The 18,147-nt window shown below is 42.6% G+C and overlaps 1 protein-coding gene across 1 annotated transcript in view; it reads right to left on the minus strand.

Moving 5' to 3' along the window:
* Positions 1–1,713: 1,713 nt before the first annotated feature.
* EXOC4 (exocyst complex component 4) overlaps positions 1,714–18,147 on the minus strand; it is a 397,972-nt gene continuing 381,538 nt past the window's right edge. The window contains exon 18 of the mRNA XM_042815485.1: positions 1,714–3,079. Within this exon, the coding sequence (XP_042671419.1) occupies positions 2,842–3,079 (238 nt within the window). The 3' untranslated portion in view covers positions 1,714–2,841. The remainder of the gene's footprint in view (positions 3,080–18,147) is intronic.

Consider the following 18,147-nt stretch of genomic DNA (forward strand, 5'->3'; position numbering starts at 1 on the left):
ACACATACAGTTCATCAAGGAGATTGTACAACTTGGACAGCACCCAAGAATAGAATCATAGACTCATAGAATTGTATGAGTTGCAAGGGACCTTTAAAGGCCAACTGATCCAACTCCCCTGGAATGATCAAGAACATCTACAGCTTGATCATGTCACTCATAGCCTGGTCCAACCTGAGCATGAGTATCTCCAGGTACAGGACATCCAACCACATCTCTAGGCAACCTGTTCCAAGCATGTGGTGGCTGCTATGGAAATGAGGAGTTATAAAGACATCTGATGAGACATGTTCTCAAGTGCCTTTCCAAACACCTATTCAGAAACCAGTGGTGTGTGAGTACCACCCTTGGGTTTGGAGCCCAACTGTGGCTCCAGATGGGCATGGACGGGTGTGGACCGTGTGAGAGGGTAAGCCAACATGTTGTATGAATAGTTAGTTGCTTACTAAAACAGCTTGACTCTACCCACAATAACAGCTTAATGAACACAAGGTGTTCCCAAAAGATCTTTCCCCCACTTACTCAATCCTCTACTAGTGAGAGAGGATTGCAACAAACGCCAAGATGGAAGTCAGACCCTGTACAAGGGGACTTCTTTGTTCCAGGCAGGTTTGGTGCCAAAAGAACCCCCTCATTGTTCCATTGTTCCAACACACCAGGTGTGTTGTAGCAAGAGGGTTGTTACTGTGCCATCCCTGCTATCTGGAAACATGTATGTGGTGTAATTACCTCAATTGCAAAACCTTTTTGTTTCTTGATCCCATGATCTAGGTAAGTCCCAGCATGTCACTGCCTCTCCTCTCTTCATAGTCATGTCATGCTGTTCTTGAACCCTGCAGTCCAACAAATTCCTTCTCACACCTCAAGACAGTGAACAGTCCTGACCCAGGTCTGTAAATACCAGGACTTGGTATTTATTGCTTGTGGTGATGTGATGGACAATGTGATGTGTAATTCAAAGAAAAATCTTTTAAATAATTTACTTTTGAAGAATACAGACTGGTACATTTGAAATTTTCTTATTTTCATGTGTCGTGGCATCTACCAGCACAGCTGCTCAGTGGGTAGAAAATGTGGACTTCAAAGCTTGAGATCAGCCGTGTAAAGATGAGGCAATCTCAGATTATTAAGCAATTAGAGACAAATGGAATCCAAAATAGTTTGACTTTAGGTCACAGCAACCCAGCCTGAATTCAGAGCTCCACACCTACCTCAAAGGGTCTGAAATCTATCTTACATTTACCGTGCAGCTTCTTTTCCATCCTCCCATGTCTGGATCCATAACAGGCTCCTGTCTTGCATCCTCTCTGCAGCACATCTTGGATGCCACAGTTAGTGAATACAGAGCTCATGTATTGTCCCAGGAAGATCCCACATCACCATGCATGATCATGGTGGCTGCTCTCCACTCTTACTCATGCAAATTCCTCACTGAAAGAAATGAACTCTTGGATTTAATGGCCAAAACTGACACGAAAAACTGAGTTTATGAAAAAAATGAGAACAGAAATCAGAAGATTCTTAACAATTGGAATTACTGGGTTCTTTTAACACAGCGGTTGTGAAACTTCTTGTTCAGTTAGACTGTGGCAGCTGGGAATTGGACTGATTGATTCACAAGACCACTTCTTGGAGGACACCATATGACTTTGGACCTGGAAAAGAATCTTTTCAATACCACAAACATTCATAAAAAAACAAAGCACCAGAGCCTTTGAGGAGTCCTCAAATATCTTTTAATTCTGAAGTTTCAAGACAGATGCACGAGCAGTTACACAGCTCAGAGAGAACCCATCTCAGAATGCAAAACTCAGCAGGGTTTGCTATTCACCTGACAAATACAAGTGCAGTGCATCCTTGGTTTGGAAAGCTGACATAAACTTATCAGCCCCAGTGAATAAGGAATCTTTTATCAGGCAGGTACAAATGGCCAAGGCAGGACAGAATGGTGATGTGAGCTCTCCTCATTCTGCAGAGCTAGAATGCGCCCTCCTCCTGCCCTTGCTGAGCATTCAGTGCTGAGCTACTGTGTGTCCTTCCAGCACATCAAATGGTGATTAGAAAATATCTTCTGAGCTGGGCATATTCTAAAGATATATTCAGAAAAAGAGAATTAAGTTCAGCTATTACCTTTATACTGACAATTTTCTCCTACATTCACTATCATCCAGTGCAGTATGAGCTGCAGAACTGATGCCATATGCTCTGTGATAATGAAAAAGTAGAAGTGGAAACAAATGGTCCCACGTTACCTCCCATTACGAGAATTGGCTTATTACTATCTAGAGGAATAAGCAACTAGATCTCTTTGCAGTGGAAACAGCAGAAAACAAAATGCATCTATGACTGTCACTGCAAAAAGTAATGGCAGAGCTGAAACAGGCTTCCCGTGCAGCAATGCTGTTGGAACAGCTTCAAAATCATCACGATCCCACATGTTACCAACAAATAATGTCATGGTGCTTTTTACTTCAGTGTGGTCTGAACTTTCACTGACGGCTCTGGCCTCAGCCAGTGTGAAATCTCTTTTTCCATCCTGCCTTACATCCCAAGGCAAAGCAGCAGCGACAGAGCAAAGCTAAACACCCCACCTAAATCTCCACCAGAATGCCTGTTCCTCCTGCAGTGCAACCACTACTGGGAGAACATATTAAGGAAGCATTACATGATTACACATCAACCCCTACCCCAAGAAAATCCCCAAACCAAATTTTAAATTGCATTTCCTTTCTCGCTAGCGGTCACCCAGAAGATACATTCTTTTGCCATAAATTATAACAGAAACACAGAAATCTGAACTTGCAACCTGACAGCCCCTGCTGCTCACTGCGGCTGAGCAGATTAAACAGTGGTGATTTTCTTGTCCTTGGTGGCCTGTTTGATAGCAGCCTGCTCACAAATGATCTCCTTCAGCCTCTGCAGCCTCATGTTCTGTGTGGTTTGGTCTCCCACACCCGTCTGGCTCCGGTGCAGTAAGTTCAGGGCGTAGATGTATTCCAGCTCTGTGTACTTCACACCTTGATCCACCACCAGGTTTAAGAGCTCATCTGCTGTGTTGTAGAGCATCTCATAATACTGCCTGGAAAACAAGCAAACAACCATCTGGTGAGTATTGATATTTGATGCTCCAGACCTTTAATTCTATAGGATATCATCAGTGATTATTTTTTTATTCAGCACTGCCATGAGCTGAGAAGGTTGCATCAGGTGCTGGATAAGCAGAGCACAAAGGCATTCCTATTTAACACAAAGTTAATACAAAGTGCAGAAGTGCATGGGAGCAAACCTCTTACTCTCCCTGCTCCCAACACTTCCATACTCAAAACACAAATTATGGGGAACTGAGGGATCCTCTTTGCTAATTGTTACCTTCAGCCAAGATGTCACACATCCGTGCTCTGTGTCTCAATTTCCCCCCCTGTACTAAGGTGAAAGATCTCTTGCAGGTCTGTGATCTAGATAATACCAACAGAAAAGCATCCTGTCCAGGGGAAGCTGTGCAAGCATAACGTTTTACAGAGCTCCCTTAGGCAGAGGGGGTCCCAAACCTGGGCAGACCCTTCAAAGTCAGGGATAAGGGGAAGCTTCTCCTTTATGACTCCACAGTACTAAGATCCAGGGAGCAGTGAATCTTGGCTGTGGGTTTTGGTCTGTTTGGGGTAACAAAACAAGCAAAAAAAAAAAAAAAAAGAAAAAGAAAAAAAGAAGTGGTGCATGGATAGAAAGTACTCCTTTTTCTAGAGGAACTGGTAAACTGTGTAACTTGCACAGATGTAACAGAGCCCTATGTAGATCCTATATAAGGATCTGAAAAGCTTAGGGAAGAAGTAAAAATATCCCTTTCTTGCATCACGTTGCAGCAAGGATTCTTTCAAACAAACACTGTAACTTCCAGCATTTGCATGACTTCCCCATGTGTCTGCAGGAGAAGGCTGCAGTCTAATCCTTATGTCTTGGTAGGATCAATTATTTAAAACCCAAGAGGAAAGGCTCCAGGAAAAGTTATCACCTCGTTCCCTCTCTCTGCTCTGTGACTGCATTAAAATAACAATCAGGGCAAGCATGGCAAAAATGCATATTAAATTCCTCCTGTTCTTTACTTTGCAGGCTCTTGGGTCTGGTTTAGCTGTGCTTTTGCAGAGCATGCAGCTTGCCAGCAGACTGCAAATCACTGCAGCAATGACTGGAACTCGCTGTAACAAAACCGTGTGTTTGCAGCTTCGTGCCTGGTTGTGTGGCCAAGGCTCCTGGGCTTCAGAGCTCTGCATTTTGAACCACTGTCTCCTTCTAGACATTGCCTGCTGCTGTGAGATGAGACTTTGCTCCTGTGGCTGAAAGACTGCAGCAGCATCACTGCTATCATAGACCAGGTGGGATGAAAGGCTTGCACCTAGAGGAAGGGGACTCAAAAACCATCACTTCCAAGAATAAGGACTGATAGGATTTGTGTTCAGTGATCAGAGAAGAAGGAAGTCTGCTTGTGCAAGTGAAGGTGCACACAGAAAGTACAAGAAGCAAATAAAAAATAGCTGAAACAAGCTGAAAATAGAACAACAAGCTGAAACAAGCTGAAAATAGAACAACAAGCTGAAAAACCAATCAGTTAGGCTCCACACAAATGAGATGCAGAATACAAAATCCTGAAACTGAAGGAGGATGAGTTTTCCAGCATCACCAACAGTCCCAGGGGACACTGAGCTGGGCTGTGGTACAAGGGCACATGGCTCTCCTTAGAAGCAAGGGAAAACTGGGCAGGCTAACTTTTGCTTCTTGAGAACACAAGATATTCTGTGATTCTGCAATACAATTCTTCTCTCTTGGAAAAGAAATGGGAACCATGCAAGCTGCTTAAGAATAGCATTGTCAAGAACTGTTCAGCAGCAATTTTGATCAAAAGGACTCCTCAAATCCCCCCTTAAGAGAAGGATTCCAGACTGTACATCTGCAAAGGCAGGTGGATATGTAAGGATGGGAGAGACCCTGCATATCCTTGTATCAGCTGATATTTGCAGATGGCATTTGGGTAATCCCTACAAGCTACAAACTCATCAGCTCTTGTGATTCTGATAATGCCAAATGAGGCCAGTGCTTCAGAGAATGACTGAAAGTACCCATGGGGTTCAGGTAAGAAGATTCTGCAAGGCTGATTTGGTCCCCTGGAAAGCCATGGCATCAAATTTTATCTTTTGATAGAACAGTAACAAAAGCCACTAAACTCTGGGACTGCACTTCTTAATTCTGGATTCAGAAGGCAGGAGACTAAACGAATCCTCACCTCCAGTCACTGGAACAGATGGAGAATAATTAAACAGTTTTATCTGGGATGCTGCAGAAAGGCCAAAGAGTCCAAATTCGAATAGCAGTACCTACCAGCGGGCTCTACAGCATCCTTCTGGCATCCTGGTGTGTTCACTCAGTGAAGCACAAAGTGCCCAGATGCTGCTGTGAGCCTCAACATGTTAACAAGATTAAGCTATTTATAAAGCTGTTTCAATACACAGGGAGAAATCTACTCTTAGGTTAACTCTGAGGGTATTGGCAATATCTCAAGTACAGTTATATACACAAAGTATAAAAAAAAACAACCAGTACAGCTGCCAAAGTAAACAGTGAGATTTAGGAAACATTGATCACCTTCAGATATTTTAAGCTGAACAGATGTGAAATGAAATTTTGCTTTTCCCAGTTCTGGTGGGATTTTGGGAAAAACACCAGAGAGTGTATCTTGGCTGGGGCAATCTCTCTGAGATGGAAGGCTCTGCTCAAAGCATGGAACTCTTGGTCTTTCTAAAAGAAGAACCTAAAAGAATAAGATATCCCTCCTACTTCTACCTTCCCCCAGCCATATTCTCAGAGAAACATTAACTGTTGCACCTGGAATGTTTCTGCTTATTTCCCCATCAGGCAAATTTTAAACTCAGAGACTGTCCGACAAGAATGCAATTATACAGAGAGAAAACTGGAGGCTGGAGCTGTGCTACCAGTTTTGCTCTCATGTGCTAAAACAGTTTCCAGTTCCTGCAAGATAAGTCCTTCAGAATGCTTCAGAACATTTCTTCAGAACATTCTCCTCTCGGTATTTTGATTCTCCTTTGCAGCAGGGGATCAGGAGGGAGAAGAAACAACCGCAGCGCCTTTGCGCATCTGTCCATCTGGTTCCACCTCTACTGCTTAAATGCCTTTTGGGTGCATTACTCTGGGGCACAGCCTTGAACCAGCCTGGTTCTTCAGGCTGGCTCTGTGATGGTGAAGGGCAGGGGAGGTTCAGGTTGGATATTAGGAAAAACTTCTCTGAAAGAGTGGTGAGGCATTGGAACAGGTGCTGAGGGAGAGGGTGAAGTCATCGTCCTTGGAGGTGTTCAAGAAACATGGAGATGTGGTACTTAGGGAGATGGCTCAGTGGGCCATAGTGGTGGTAGGTGGACGTTTGGACCAGATGATCTTAGAGGTCTTTTCCAACCTTACTGATGCTATGATTCTTCGACTGGTCAAGGTGTCAATGGGTATCTGGGTGACCATTACCACTTTATAGCCTCTCCTGAGATGCTAAAGTTGCTCTGTCTGCAGCACTATTATTCAATGCAAACCTTGTCTTTACTCTGTCCTTACAACTGCTTTTCTTCTTAGCCTGTCCCAAATCCTGGGTTACTGCAGATGAATTCCGTACCTAATAAACACAGGACTCATCTGTCACTCTGTTCAGGATCAGATTATTTTTTAATTAAAAATTTCCTGCAAAATGAAAAAAAAAAAAAAAGAAAAAAAGAGCAAGCGAGACTGTACGAGTGAGCAAAAGGTATGCATTTTTAATTGGGAGCAATTAAAAAACTGCTGCTTTGGCATGGCATTGCCTTTGGCCAAACTTTATTTGCATGAGTAATTATTCACTCCATTATGAAGTCTGCTCAACTTTGCCTCCCTTGTCTTTGAAAGTATTAATAAATATTGATCAGACACACTCCTGTTTGCCTTTGCCCAAGCAGCTCTGATGGACTCATCTTCTGATGTTATCAAATAATGAAATATGAAAGAGTGAGTGGGATGAGCCTCTTGTTCTCTGATTTTTTATTTAGGCTCTTCATTTTACTTTCAGAAGTGTATTTGTCCCTGCCATTATAAATGCTCTTTTGATTATCAAGAGCAGGTTGTAAAAAGCAAGTTAGTAAGGGATGGGGGAAATAAATGGATGACAGGTGAGGGAGATCTCTATTCAGTGAAATGCTGGCAGACTGCTCTGGTTTTTAAAGTTGAGATTTAAAGCCAGGAAGAAGAATTAATATTTATCAAAAGTTGATTCTATCATCTGACAAATGGGTTAATAAATAATAATAGCAGATTAAAATATCTAACTGGAAAATGAATTTAGTTTCCCAAGCCTTCCGTTGGCTTCCATGTGAGCACAGCTAAACATGGGTAAGATGATTTATCCTAAACTGACCATGAGTTTGGGCACCAAGATCCACTGAGCAGTCTGATACTTGGATTAAGAAGAGAACAGAGCTGAGAACAGATCAGGAATCTTTACCCACCTCAGTCAGGAACGTGGCTGATGGGAACAAAGTCACCTGGGTGACTCAGCTCGTCAGGGAAATCTTATTTGTATGCTTACTTGCATCGTTAGTATTTATTTGCCTTATGCTGAAAAGTGTAGATAGGGCTTGTTGAGTTCATCCCTAAGGCAAATGAATAAATGGAGCACAAGTTGTTTCAGAGTGACTTGTTCTGGATGCTGTCTTCAAGAAATTGGAAGGAAAGAAGATTATTAGTAGTAACATGGACGCACCAAGGGAAATCATGCCCTACCAACCTAGTAGACTTCTGTGATGCCTTCACTGACTGGGTAGATGGGGGGAGAACAGCAGATGTTGTGCACCTTGACTTCAGCAAGGCTTTTCACACTGTCTCCCACAGTATCCTCGTAATGAAGCTTAGTAAATGCAGGCTAGATGAGATAGATGCAAACTGCTTCAGCAGCACAGACATAAGCAGCACAGAGTACAGTCAGAGGCCTGTAAGTAATGATGTTACCCAGGAGTTGGTGTTGGATATCTCTTGTTCAACATCTTAATCATTGGTCTGGATGAAGGGACAGAATCCCACCTTAGCAAGTTTCCTAATCATATAAAGCTGGGAGGAGTGGCTGACACACCAGGAGGCTGTGCTGCCATTCAGTGACACCTGGACAGGCTGATAGCTGGGCACAGTGGATCCTGATCAAGTTCAACAAGAGCAAGTGTAGAGTCCTTCACTTGGGAGAAATAACAGCATGCACCTCTATAGTTAAAGGGCTGACCTGTTGGAAAGGAGCTCTGCAGGGAAGGACCGAAGAGTCCTGGTGGACAACAGATTGGCCAGCAGTTGTGCCCTTCTGTCCAAAAAGGCCAAAGCAGGTTGGGGTGCATTCAATAAAGTGTGGCCAGCAGGATGAGGGAGGTTCTCCTTTCCCTCTACTCTGCCCTCATGAGGCCACAACTGCAGTCCTGTGTCCAGTTTTGGGCTCCTCAGTTCAAGAATGACAGAGTACTGCCAAAGAGAGTCCACTGGAGGGCTACAGAGATTACAAGGGGCCTGGAGGAACATCTCTCTTAGGAGGAAAGGCTGAGAGATCTGGGGCTGAAGTCTGAGAGGGAATCTTGTCAATGCTTGTAAATATTTTAAGGGCTGAGGTCCAATGGGGCCAAGCTCTTTCTGGTGGTGAGCAGCTATACTTCAAGAAGCAACAGGAAAAAACTGCAATACAGGAAGTTCCATATAAAAACGAGGAAGAACTTATTGTAAGTGTGACAGAACCCAGGCACAAGCTGCCCAGAGAGGTGTGGAGTCTCCTTCTCTGGAGGTATTCAAAACATGCCTGGATGCCTTCCTGTGCGACCTACTTGAGGGGATCTGGTTTGGCAGAGAAGGCTGGACTAGGTGATCTCCAGAGGTTCCTTCCAACCCCTACAATTCTTTGATTCTATGATCTCTCCTGATTTCTCCTAATTTCCTGTGGAAGTGCTGACAATTGCTGTTCTACAAAGGGAAGGAGACATCCATTTGCCTCCAAGACTTCAGTTCTTTAGGATCACAGAATCATAGAATGGCTTGGGTTGAAAGACCTCAAGGATCATCAAGTTCCAACCCCTCTTCCACAGGCAAGGCTTCCTGTGGGCAGGATGGTAAACATCTAGCTAAAGCCTCCTTTACATTCAGCCTCAGGGTTGATGGTTGTGTTTTGAGATGAGGAGTGAAGGACTGTGTAAGGTATCCAAGATCAAAAGAAAATGCCCTCACTGCCCAATCCAAAGCTCAAATATTGCTGTACCCTTTCTGCTGACTTAGGAGGTCCAGGAAAATCTAACTTCATATGAACACCTTTGTATGAACAACAAATAAATGAAGACATATCACAGATGGAAATGGTTCCCAGGTCAAACAAAAAATTTCTCATAGGCAAATCAAAATTGCTAAAGCCAATTACAGAATCAGAGGATCATTAAAGTTGGAAAAGACCTCTAAGATCATCTAGTCCAACTGTTCACCTACCACCAGTATTGCCCTCTAAACATGCCCTTAAGTACCACACCTCCACAGTTCTTGAATACCTCCAGGAATGGTGACTCCACCAGCTTCTTTGCCAGCCAATTACAAAATTTTCCTTTTCTTTCTGTTAAATATCAGTTTTAAAACAGAACATCAACTTGCCTAAAAGGAATCCAAAGATGCACTTTTAGTATATTTATCAAAGAAGATGGTAACTTGAACTCTTCTCTTGGAGAAAGGGAAAAAAAATGAAGAGGCTCTCTCAATCTCTGAAAAGGCAATCAGGTTGAGACAAGATCCTCTGAGGACTATTAATACCATTCTACATACAAATGCTAATGCCAACCTATAACCCAAGGCTTGCACACACAAAAGTTTTTCGAAAGATGGCCAGGTGAATTCAAAATTCAATTCTGATTTCCCTGAGAATGACTTGATCTCTTCTTAAGAGAAGGACCTTCAGACGAACAGTGTGATGTTTAAGAATAGAGAATCTTACTTTAATTATTCCCTCATTATACAACTGGGTGCCTATCACAGAATCACAGAATCACAGAATCACCCGGGTTGGAAGGGACCTCAAAGATCATGTAGTTCCAACCCCCCTGCCTAGCAGGGCCACCAAACATACACATTTATATCAGGATTTAGTTAGCCTACTCTGTAATGATGTGGACTGAAGCAGATTCAGAAGGGCAGAACTTGGATCTGGGTGCTGACTTACCCAAAGGGAATAAAAGAAACGTTCTATGCTTTATCTCTTGCACTTTTGGGGGATTAGGGAGTCACTTTTACAATACTCTAATAAGAAATCTAGTAAGAAAGTAAAAAAGGTGAAGTATGAAGTACTTACAGACTAAATCTAGACACACACACACCCCCAAAAAAAGCACCCACAAGATGGAACAATGAATATGTACTTGAAAAGGAAAAAAGGACCAAAGCTGCAGTAATGAAGTCACTTCATTTAGATAAAGGCAGATCTCAGCAGAACTATTACATTCACACACGTGGAGGAGGTGAGCGAGCGCAAGAAGGGAGGGTGCAGAAAGAAATGAGGTAACTTCGGTTCACGTAATATGGAAGACAGAGTTTTGGGTCTGAGGTGAATGAGAAGAGATGCCGATGGGGGATGGAGCTGATGGTTACCTGGGCACCAGAGATGGGACAGGAGGGATAAACAGCTGCATGTTAGATTTTGCAAAGCGAGTTCTCAAAAACTGCAATACCAGTCAATGGAAAATACACGTAAACCTGCAACTGCTGTAATTTCTACACCTCATGAAGACTGCAATGATGTTTGCATAGGATCATAGTCATTAAGGTTGGAAAAAAACACTAAGATCATCTAGTCCAACTGCCCACCCATCTCCACCATGCCCACTAACCACGTCCCTCAGTGCTACATCTGCCCTTCTCTTGAACACCTCCAGGATGGCGACTTCACCACCTCTCCGGGCAGCCTGTTCCAATGTCCCACCACTCCTTCTGAGAAAAAAAGTTTCCAAATATGCAACCTGGGCCAGCCCTGGCACAATCTGAGACCATTACCTCTTGTCCTATTGCTGTTACCTGGGTAAAGGGGCCAAACCCCACCTTGCTACAACCTCCTTTCAGGGAGTTGCAGAGAGCAATAAGGTCATCCAGTGATCAGCATTTTAAAACAAGAGGCTACAAGTACAGATGCTGGGTCTTCAATCATTTTGGGAGCTTATGATAACAAAATAGGAATTGCTGCTGGAAGGCACCTACTACATATACCTATTCCCTAAACACTGCCTATCTTAAACCATGTTCTTCAATGCATTTCATAGCCCTAAAACACGGGAGAGAATATCATTACAAACTCAGGACACTATTCCACAGATTAATGCATATCCTGTTTGTCATTTTTTTTTAAGATTTCCTTCTTGATTTTTAATTAATCTGGACCTGTTCTGGGCACAATAATATTAACGTCCATTTTCTGCCTCCTGAAGAACCCAAAGCACTTATGGGGAATTCAGATGGGTTTAATTGTCCACATTGAAAATGTCATTGCTGTGCTAGTCACGGAGTTTGAAAAAGGCTACAAAGAACATATCCAAACATCTAGCCAACTTCAGCTCCTCTTACAACCATGTAAATAAATGGGCATCTCTGATGTCAGCATAGGGTGAACTATGGCTAAAAAGGATGTGTTTGTATCTATGGGCTGTAGAGAGAACCTAGAATGAGGCTAAACCAGCCAAAAATGTATGTGTGGTGCTGTGACCTACACCTTCTCAAGCTGCACCATGGGCAGTCTCATCCAGAGCCTCTTGGAAGCCCAAAAGCAGATGTCCCATCGCCATACACCACGACTTGGGCAGGAGGCCACAAGCTGTGCTCCTACAGCAGCAGAACATTAAGAACATTAAGAGCACTTAAAAAGCCAAAATATGCAGGTGCCCAGGATGTGAAACAGTTTGCAATCGAAAATAAAACACGAGAGAAAGAAATAAAGGAGAGTTGATAGCATAATGGTTCTTCATGTGGTATCTCTGCAAATCAGAGCCCTTAAATAAAGGCACAAATACGGGCTCTGATGTTAAGATATGCATTATATAACTATTTCTTTTGTTGTTGTTAATATTTCCTTATTTGCTTATATTTGCTTCTTATTTCCTTCTCCCCACAGTTTGTCCCTCATGCCTTGGGGCTCCATGCCCTACTGGGGACACATGGCATATGGGGATCTCTGTCTCAGATGGCATCATCGTGGATGGGAACGCATGCTTGGATCATTTACAAACCATTCCCCGAAAGACAGCAGCCACCCTCACACTGTGCAGGAATACACAGTGATTACACGGCTTTTTCAAAGGAAGGATAAATCCATTAAAACCCATGAAATGATATTTTTCAAAAACAATGTCTGAGACACTCCTTGTAGCTCCATCCTGGCTGCTACAAGGAAGGACGGAATTTCTCACTCTCCAAATGGAACTTTATAGGGTATTAAATAAGCACCCTCAGCACTTATCTAAATCTTTAATTAGTTCTATAATATACTGATGATATCAAGGCTAATTAAATTTATACAGATAAAGAGCAATGAAATTCTAACCAAGTGAGCTGGAAAGTACATATTAAATAGTAAATTTAATGGTTCAAGCAGATAAATGCAGTTTTAAATAAAAAAAATTAAATTCAATTTGCATGTTGTATTAAAATTGATTTTGAGTGTGCAAATGATTGGAAAAAATCTTTTAAATATATCAGTAAAAGTGCTAATCCGGCCTGTTCAAATATCAGTTATTAATGCCAGCATTTGCAAATAAGCTACACACATTTGCATTTTTACTGCATATAGTAAAAAGAAAAAAAATTATCTATACCATATGCCAGTTTATAAAGAATATTAAACAATTTTTCCCCTTGCCTCATGCATAAATGAGAGGAGATGTGGAAATGAATGTAGCCCTAAAGAAGAGAGTGTCAGCAGTTCGATGGAAACTACTGCAAAGATTGCTCCAGTCAGCAAAAAATAACACAATTTTAGCTACCCTTTGGGAACAACCATTACTGGGAGGAAAAAAAGCCAACGAAAAAACAACAACCAGTTTTATTTAGGATCAAGTGGCTTGGAACCAGATAAAAAAACCCCAATGTTGTAATGGGGGAGATGTTCAGTGGTGCATGTTTGCTGATTTTTAATATAAAGGGGAATGTTTGGTAGTCACCAATGGGTGAAGGACACATCTGCTTGCTAGGCAGAACAGGATGTAACATGTAAACTGTGAGGTCCACCAAGCCAGAATCTGCCTGTAGGAGGCTGAGGTTGACCGCAGATGCTTCAAAGGAGGCTTGAACCACTCACTGGGGTCAGACAAATTGCCAAAATTCCTTGAAAACTCCCATTTACTTTTTTTTTTTCTTGCCATCCTTGTTCATTTGGTTTGAATGCTGTAGTAGCTTCAAGAGTTAGGAAATAGAGCTTTTATGACTAAGCCGATGTAAAAATCAGTGTGCTATCATTTGTTTGTTGAACACGTTGATGCTTCCCATGCAAGAGTCCTTGATTTTATATTCACTTGCCTCATAGCACTACTGTGTTTTCTCCTGGTAGCACCATCCATTATCCTGTGCAAGTCTAGAAACCTCTGTGACTGAGGAAGCACAGAAGAACAGAATCACAGAAACCTTAAAGTTGGAAAAGACTACTAAGATCATCCAGCCCAACCACCAACCCATCCTTCCCGTGTCCACTAAACCACGTGTCTCAGTGCCACATCTACCTCTTTCATGAACACCTCCAGGGAGGGAGACTCCACCAACTCCCCGGGCAGCCTGTTCCAATGCCTCACCACTCTTTCAAAGTTTTTTTAATATCCAGTGCATGGATTGCTACTTGCTCAACACTGGGCAAGATCTATCCAAGCAAGCAGGATAATAAAACCATATAGCAGCCTCAAACCCTACCCATGGGCACCTCAGCAAGGAGTTACCACCACCATGACCTAAGGGGATTGAGGGCAATGACCTCCCACCTATGAATGGACAAGGAATGGTGCGAGGCCAGTTCATTCTGCACTAAAGTACATTATACTGAGTTGAAGTGCCATATGGGGCTGGTTACTATAAAGAAACCAGGCAACCAATGTGAATTTAATGCCAGATTTTTAGATGGTCAGAAGCTGTGGACTTTATCTATACGTCTCCTCAATGAAGGAATTAAAGCCTTCAGCATTCTTCTCCAAGCCTTGTTTGTTGGCCACTGCCCACATGAACAGCTCATCACACTTAATATGCCAGTTCTCAATAATTCTGATGCTTGGAAAGCTTCAGATTTGCAGGCTGGATGTATTTATGGCCAGCTGTTACTCATTTGCTCTAGCAGCAATATTTTTGGTTTGAATTGTTTCTCCTTCTCTAACATGCCTAGGGCAAAAGAGGGGAAAGTCACAGCCTCTCTACAGCATTGTAGTGGGCAAAGCAAGAAAGTCACTTTCAATTACTACTTTTTAAGTCTGCTTCTCCTGAAAGGAAGAACATTTGCTTACCCCGGAGTGAGCATGGATGCTGCTGTGCACAGCACAACTGTGGCTTCTCCTGCCTGTTCTTGGTGAAATTTTACCTCCAACAATCTCAACAGATCCATGCCAGGATATTTTTTGCTAGGCAGCACAAGCCTCTTAGCATGTATGACGAAGCCAATCATCAAGGCAATGCCAGTGCAAGGTAAAACCCATAGCCATGGCTGTGGTTTCTATCTCCATTCTCCAGTGTATGGGAAAACAACAAACAAACCAGATCTGCTTGTCTTTGCTTACTATTCTTTAGGTACAAGCTACAAATGTTATGACCTCACTGCAAAAGGATGATGGCTCCATGGAAACAGCTGGTCCCTATAGAGTGAGGAGAGAATCCCAGCACTGTTTCTAAACTGATGGAGTAGCTCACGGCCATTAAAACTAGAGAAATCACCCTGAATCATTAATTTTATCTCATTCCTGAAATGCATCTTCTCATTGTACAAAATCCTGACACTATTGAAAGAACTCTGCTGTGAACACTGGACCTGTAATTTTTTGTATTAATTCATTAACTTTCTCCTTCAGTTCAATTTGTGTATCTCAAAGCACTTAAATACCATTTACAGCACATCTCTGTTTTATGAAACAGATGCTTTTATGCTTTGTGGTTGAGAAAACTATGGTCTGCTGACATTAAGGGGTCAGGCTGAAGCCCTTCGTGCTTGCAACAGCCTGGATATCATGGGATAACAGAATCATTAAAGTTGGGAAAGCCCTCTAAGACCATCCAATCCAACCATCAACCCCTTCCACCATGCCCACTAACCATGTCCCTCAGTGCCACATCTCCATGTTTCTTGAACACCTCCAAAGATGATGATTCCACCATTTCCCAGGGCAGCCTCTTGTACCACTCTTCCCAACAGTCCATTTTTTCTGACTATCCAACCTGGTACAACCCAGTAAAAGCCATCTCCATGCAGATAACCTCCCAGCAGGGCCAGCTTCACCATGAGTCTCAAACTTGGAATGTCCTCCAGAGACAAAAAAGCACATTTTCCTGGTGATTCTGAGAATCTGCCCATTTGCATGCTACAAGTGAAGGCAGAACGAATCTCATGCAGCGTGCCAAGCAGTTAACAGATTGCAAAAAAACACAATCATTTACCAAGTTGTGTTGGGCTTAAGAAAACAACTGAGAACACGAAGACACTGAATCTTATTATAAAATGATGCATTTTACATATTGCTTCTTCATAATACAAGCTGTTCCTCATGAAAGCGTGGAACTTGCTATTATTTGCACCTCTTTTCTTTTTCCCTCCGTTTTTGCATACAAAACAACACAGTGTGGAATCCATCTCTAATGTATGACTTCTGTACGCACTGGAGGGACTCACTTCATCTTTAGAAGTCAATGCACTTATATGACACTTAGTGGGCAATATTGGTGGGTGGTGAACGGTTGGATTAAGTGATCTTAAAGGTCTTTTTCAACCATAATGACTCTAACAGTCCCTGACATGTCATGCCATCTGAATTTTATATCCTGTATGTACTATTTGATCTCAAATCTGGAATACAAATTGTAAAATACAAGGCAAGATTTACAGCCTTCAATGAAATCCAAGTAAGAGATGACACACTGCAGATCATTTCCTGAAGGGGATACATATTCATGTGTGCTGGCATCATAAGTATAGATTCAAGCACAGTGGTCTGGATGTAATTATTTTACTATCTTGCTAAAATACAAGAATTAAGACTTTCAGTCTTCAAGTGAGTGCATGGATTTCTCTTGGTTATCAAGCCCAGGTTCATTACAGGACAGATTTAATTGCTGCATCAGAGTTTGTGTGTTGATACTCTGCATCTGATGTGTGAAAGTTCAGGGATGCCAATCAGGCACAGTGCAGATGCCACTCTGCAAAACGTTCCCAGACAGTCTCCATCTGTCAGATATGGTAATAGTTGCACTCAATCAATAATTCACCTCCTTAACTCTGTGTTTCCTGCATCTGAGTCAGAATTTTTAATGTCAGCCTCACCACAGGATCTTCCTTGGGCATACAAGAACTGCCTGATCTGCATTCCCCTGTGGGATTCTGTGCCCTGGAGTCAGTCACCTTTTGCAGCTGAAGAACCGTTCTCTTAGTTTACTCAGTTCTTTCCTGATTTAGCTGTAAAAATCACAGCTTCCCCTTGCAGTGAGCATTTTCGTCTCGTAGGGTGGAAGTCAGAGGGTGGTTAGGACATTCAAACCAAAATCCAGCTCACATGGCACACAGCTTATCTGGGAAAGCTCTTGATGAAAGCCACTAAGGTGGCAGAATACAAAAAACAGGATGCTACCGTATGAACTTGAAGAGTTCAGTGATGACCTGGAGCTGATCTTCCATGATCCAAAGCTGCAGCAAGGCAACTTGTCCTCATATGAGGCAACTTCAAGCCTGTTCTCTAATCAAGAACATGATTAGAACCCAAAGCCAGGAGATGGCCTCATTGGTGGTCTCTGTGTGAGGCTGTGGATTCTTTGTATACTGGTCCCTTGCTCTAGAGAAAGGCTCTGGAGAACCCATACAAAGCAACTGGAAGTGAGAATATTCCCTAGCAGGAAGACAAATTACCAGTGCTTTAGTATTTTTTATATATATATTTATATTTATATATATTTATATTTATATATAATTTAGAATTGTCAGTGCTTTAGTATTGCTGAGAAAGGAAAGTTCCCAATGTAATTAAAGATGTTTGCATAAGCCCTACCTCTCAGCATCTCAAATGTGGAACAACAGCCTTTGAAATTTCACTCGCCAACTCAGGTTTGGAATGTGACACAGGAAAAGAAATCCCAGTGATACTGACAGTGTTGCACACCCTAATGGTTACGTCAGAAACATCACCCAGAATGGCCTGCAGATCCCTGGGCCTAAATGATCCTCATTCTGTGGATGGCAACACAAGGAGCATAGACAACCTAAGGTCTTTGAGTTTCAGGCTGGGTATTATGGAGAACTTTTCCAAAAGAGTGGTCAGGAACTGGAACAGGCTGCCCAGGGAGGTGGTGAAATCACTGTCCCTGGAGAGGTTCAAGAAATGTATAGATATGGTACTGGGAACCTGGTTAGGGGGCAATATTGGTGGTAGGTGGATGGTTGGACTTGCTGATCTTAGAGGTCTTTTGCAACCTTTATGATTCTGTGGTTCTATGTGTTCAGTCCTAAAGCAATTGAGTGTGACTGCTATGCCTAGAGCACATGACAAGGTGAGCACATGTGCTTGTACAAGCGTATTTCATAGAATTATTTCATTTCTCATAGAATCATAGAATGGTCTCAGTTGGATATTGGAACATGTTGGCACAGTGTTGTTGGTCACAGGGATCCTAGGGTCTGCTCATCCCTGCAGGATAAGACAAGCACCCAGGGAGCCGCCATGTAATGCAGGGTCTACTAAAAGTCCATCTTCTGGTGTCCCAAATCTGTGGCCAATAGCACCTGCCCAGAGACGAGCAGGTCAGACAGTGATCAGAGAATCACAGAATCATTAAGGTTGGAAAAGACCTCTGAGATCAGTCCAACCATTGATCCATCCCTGCAATGCCCACTAACCACATCCCTCTGTGCCA

This window comes from Centrocercus urophasianus, unplaced genomic scaffold (genome assembly GCF_019232065.1).
Source record: "Centrocercus urophasianus isolate 14NV4802_14NV808 unplaced genomic scaffold, USGS_Curo_1.0 seq_15, whole genome shotgun sequence".
In the NCBI taxonomy this organism is placed as follows: Eukaryota; Metazoa; Chordata; class Aves; order Galliformes; family Phasianidae; genus Centrocercus; species Centrocercus urophasianus.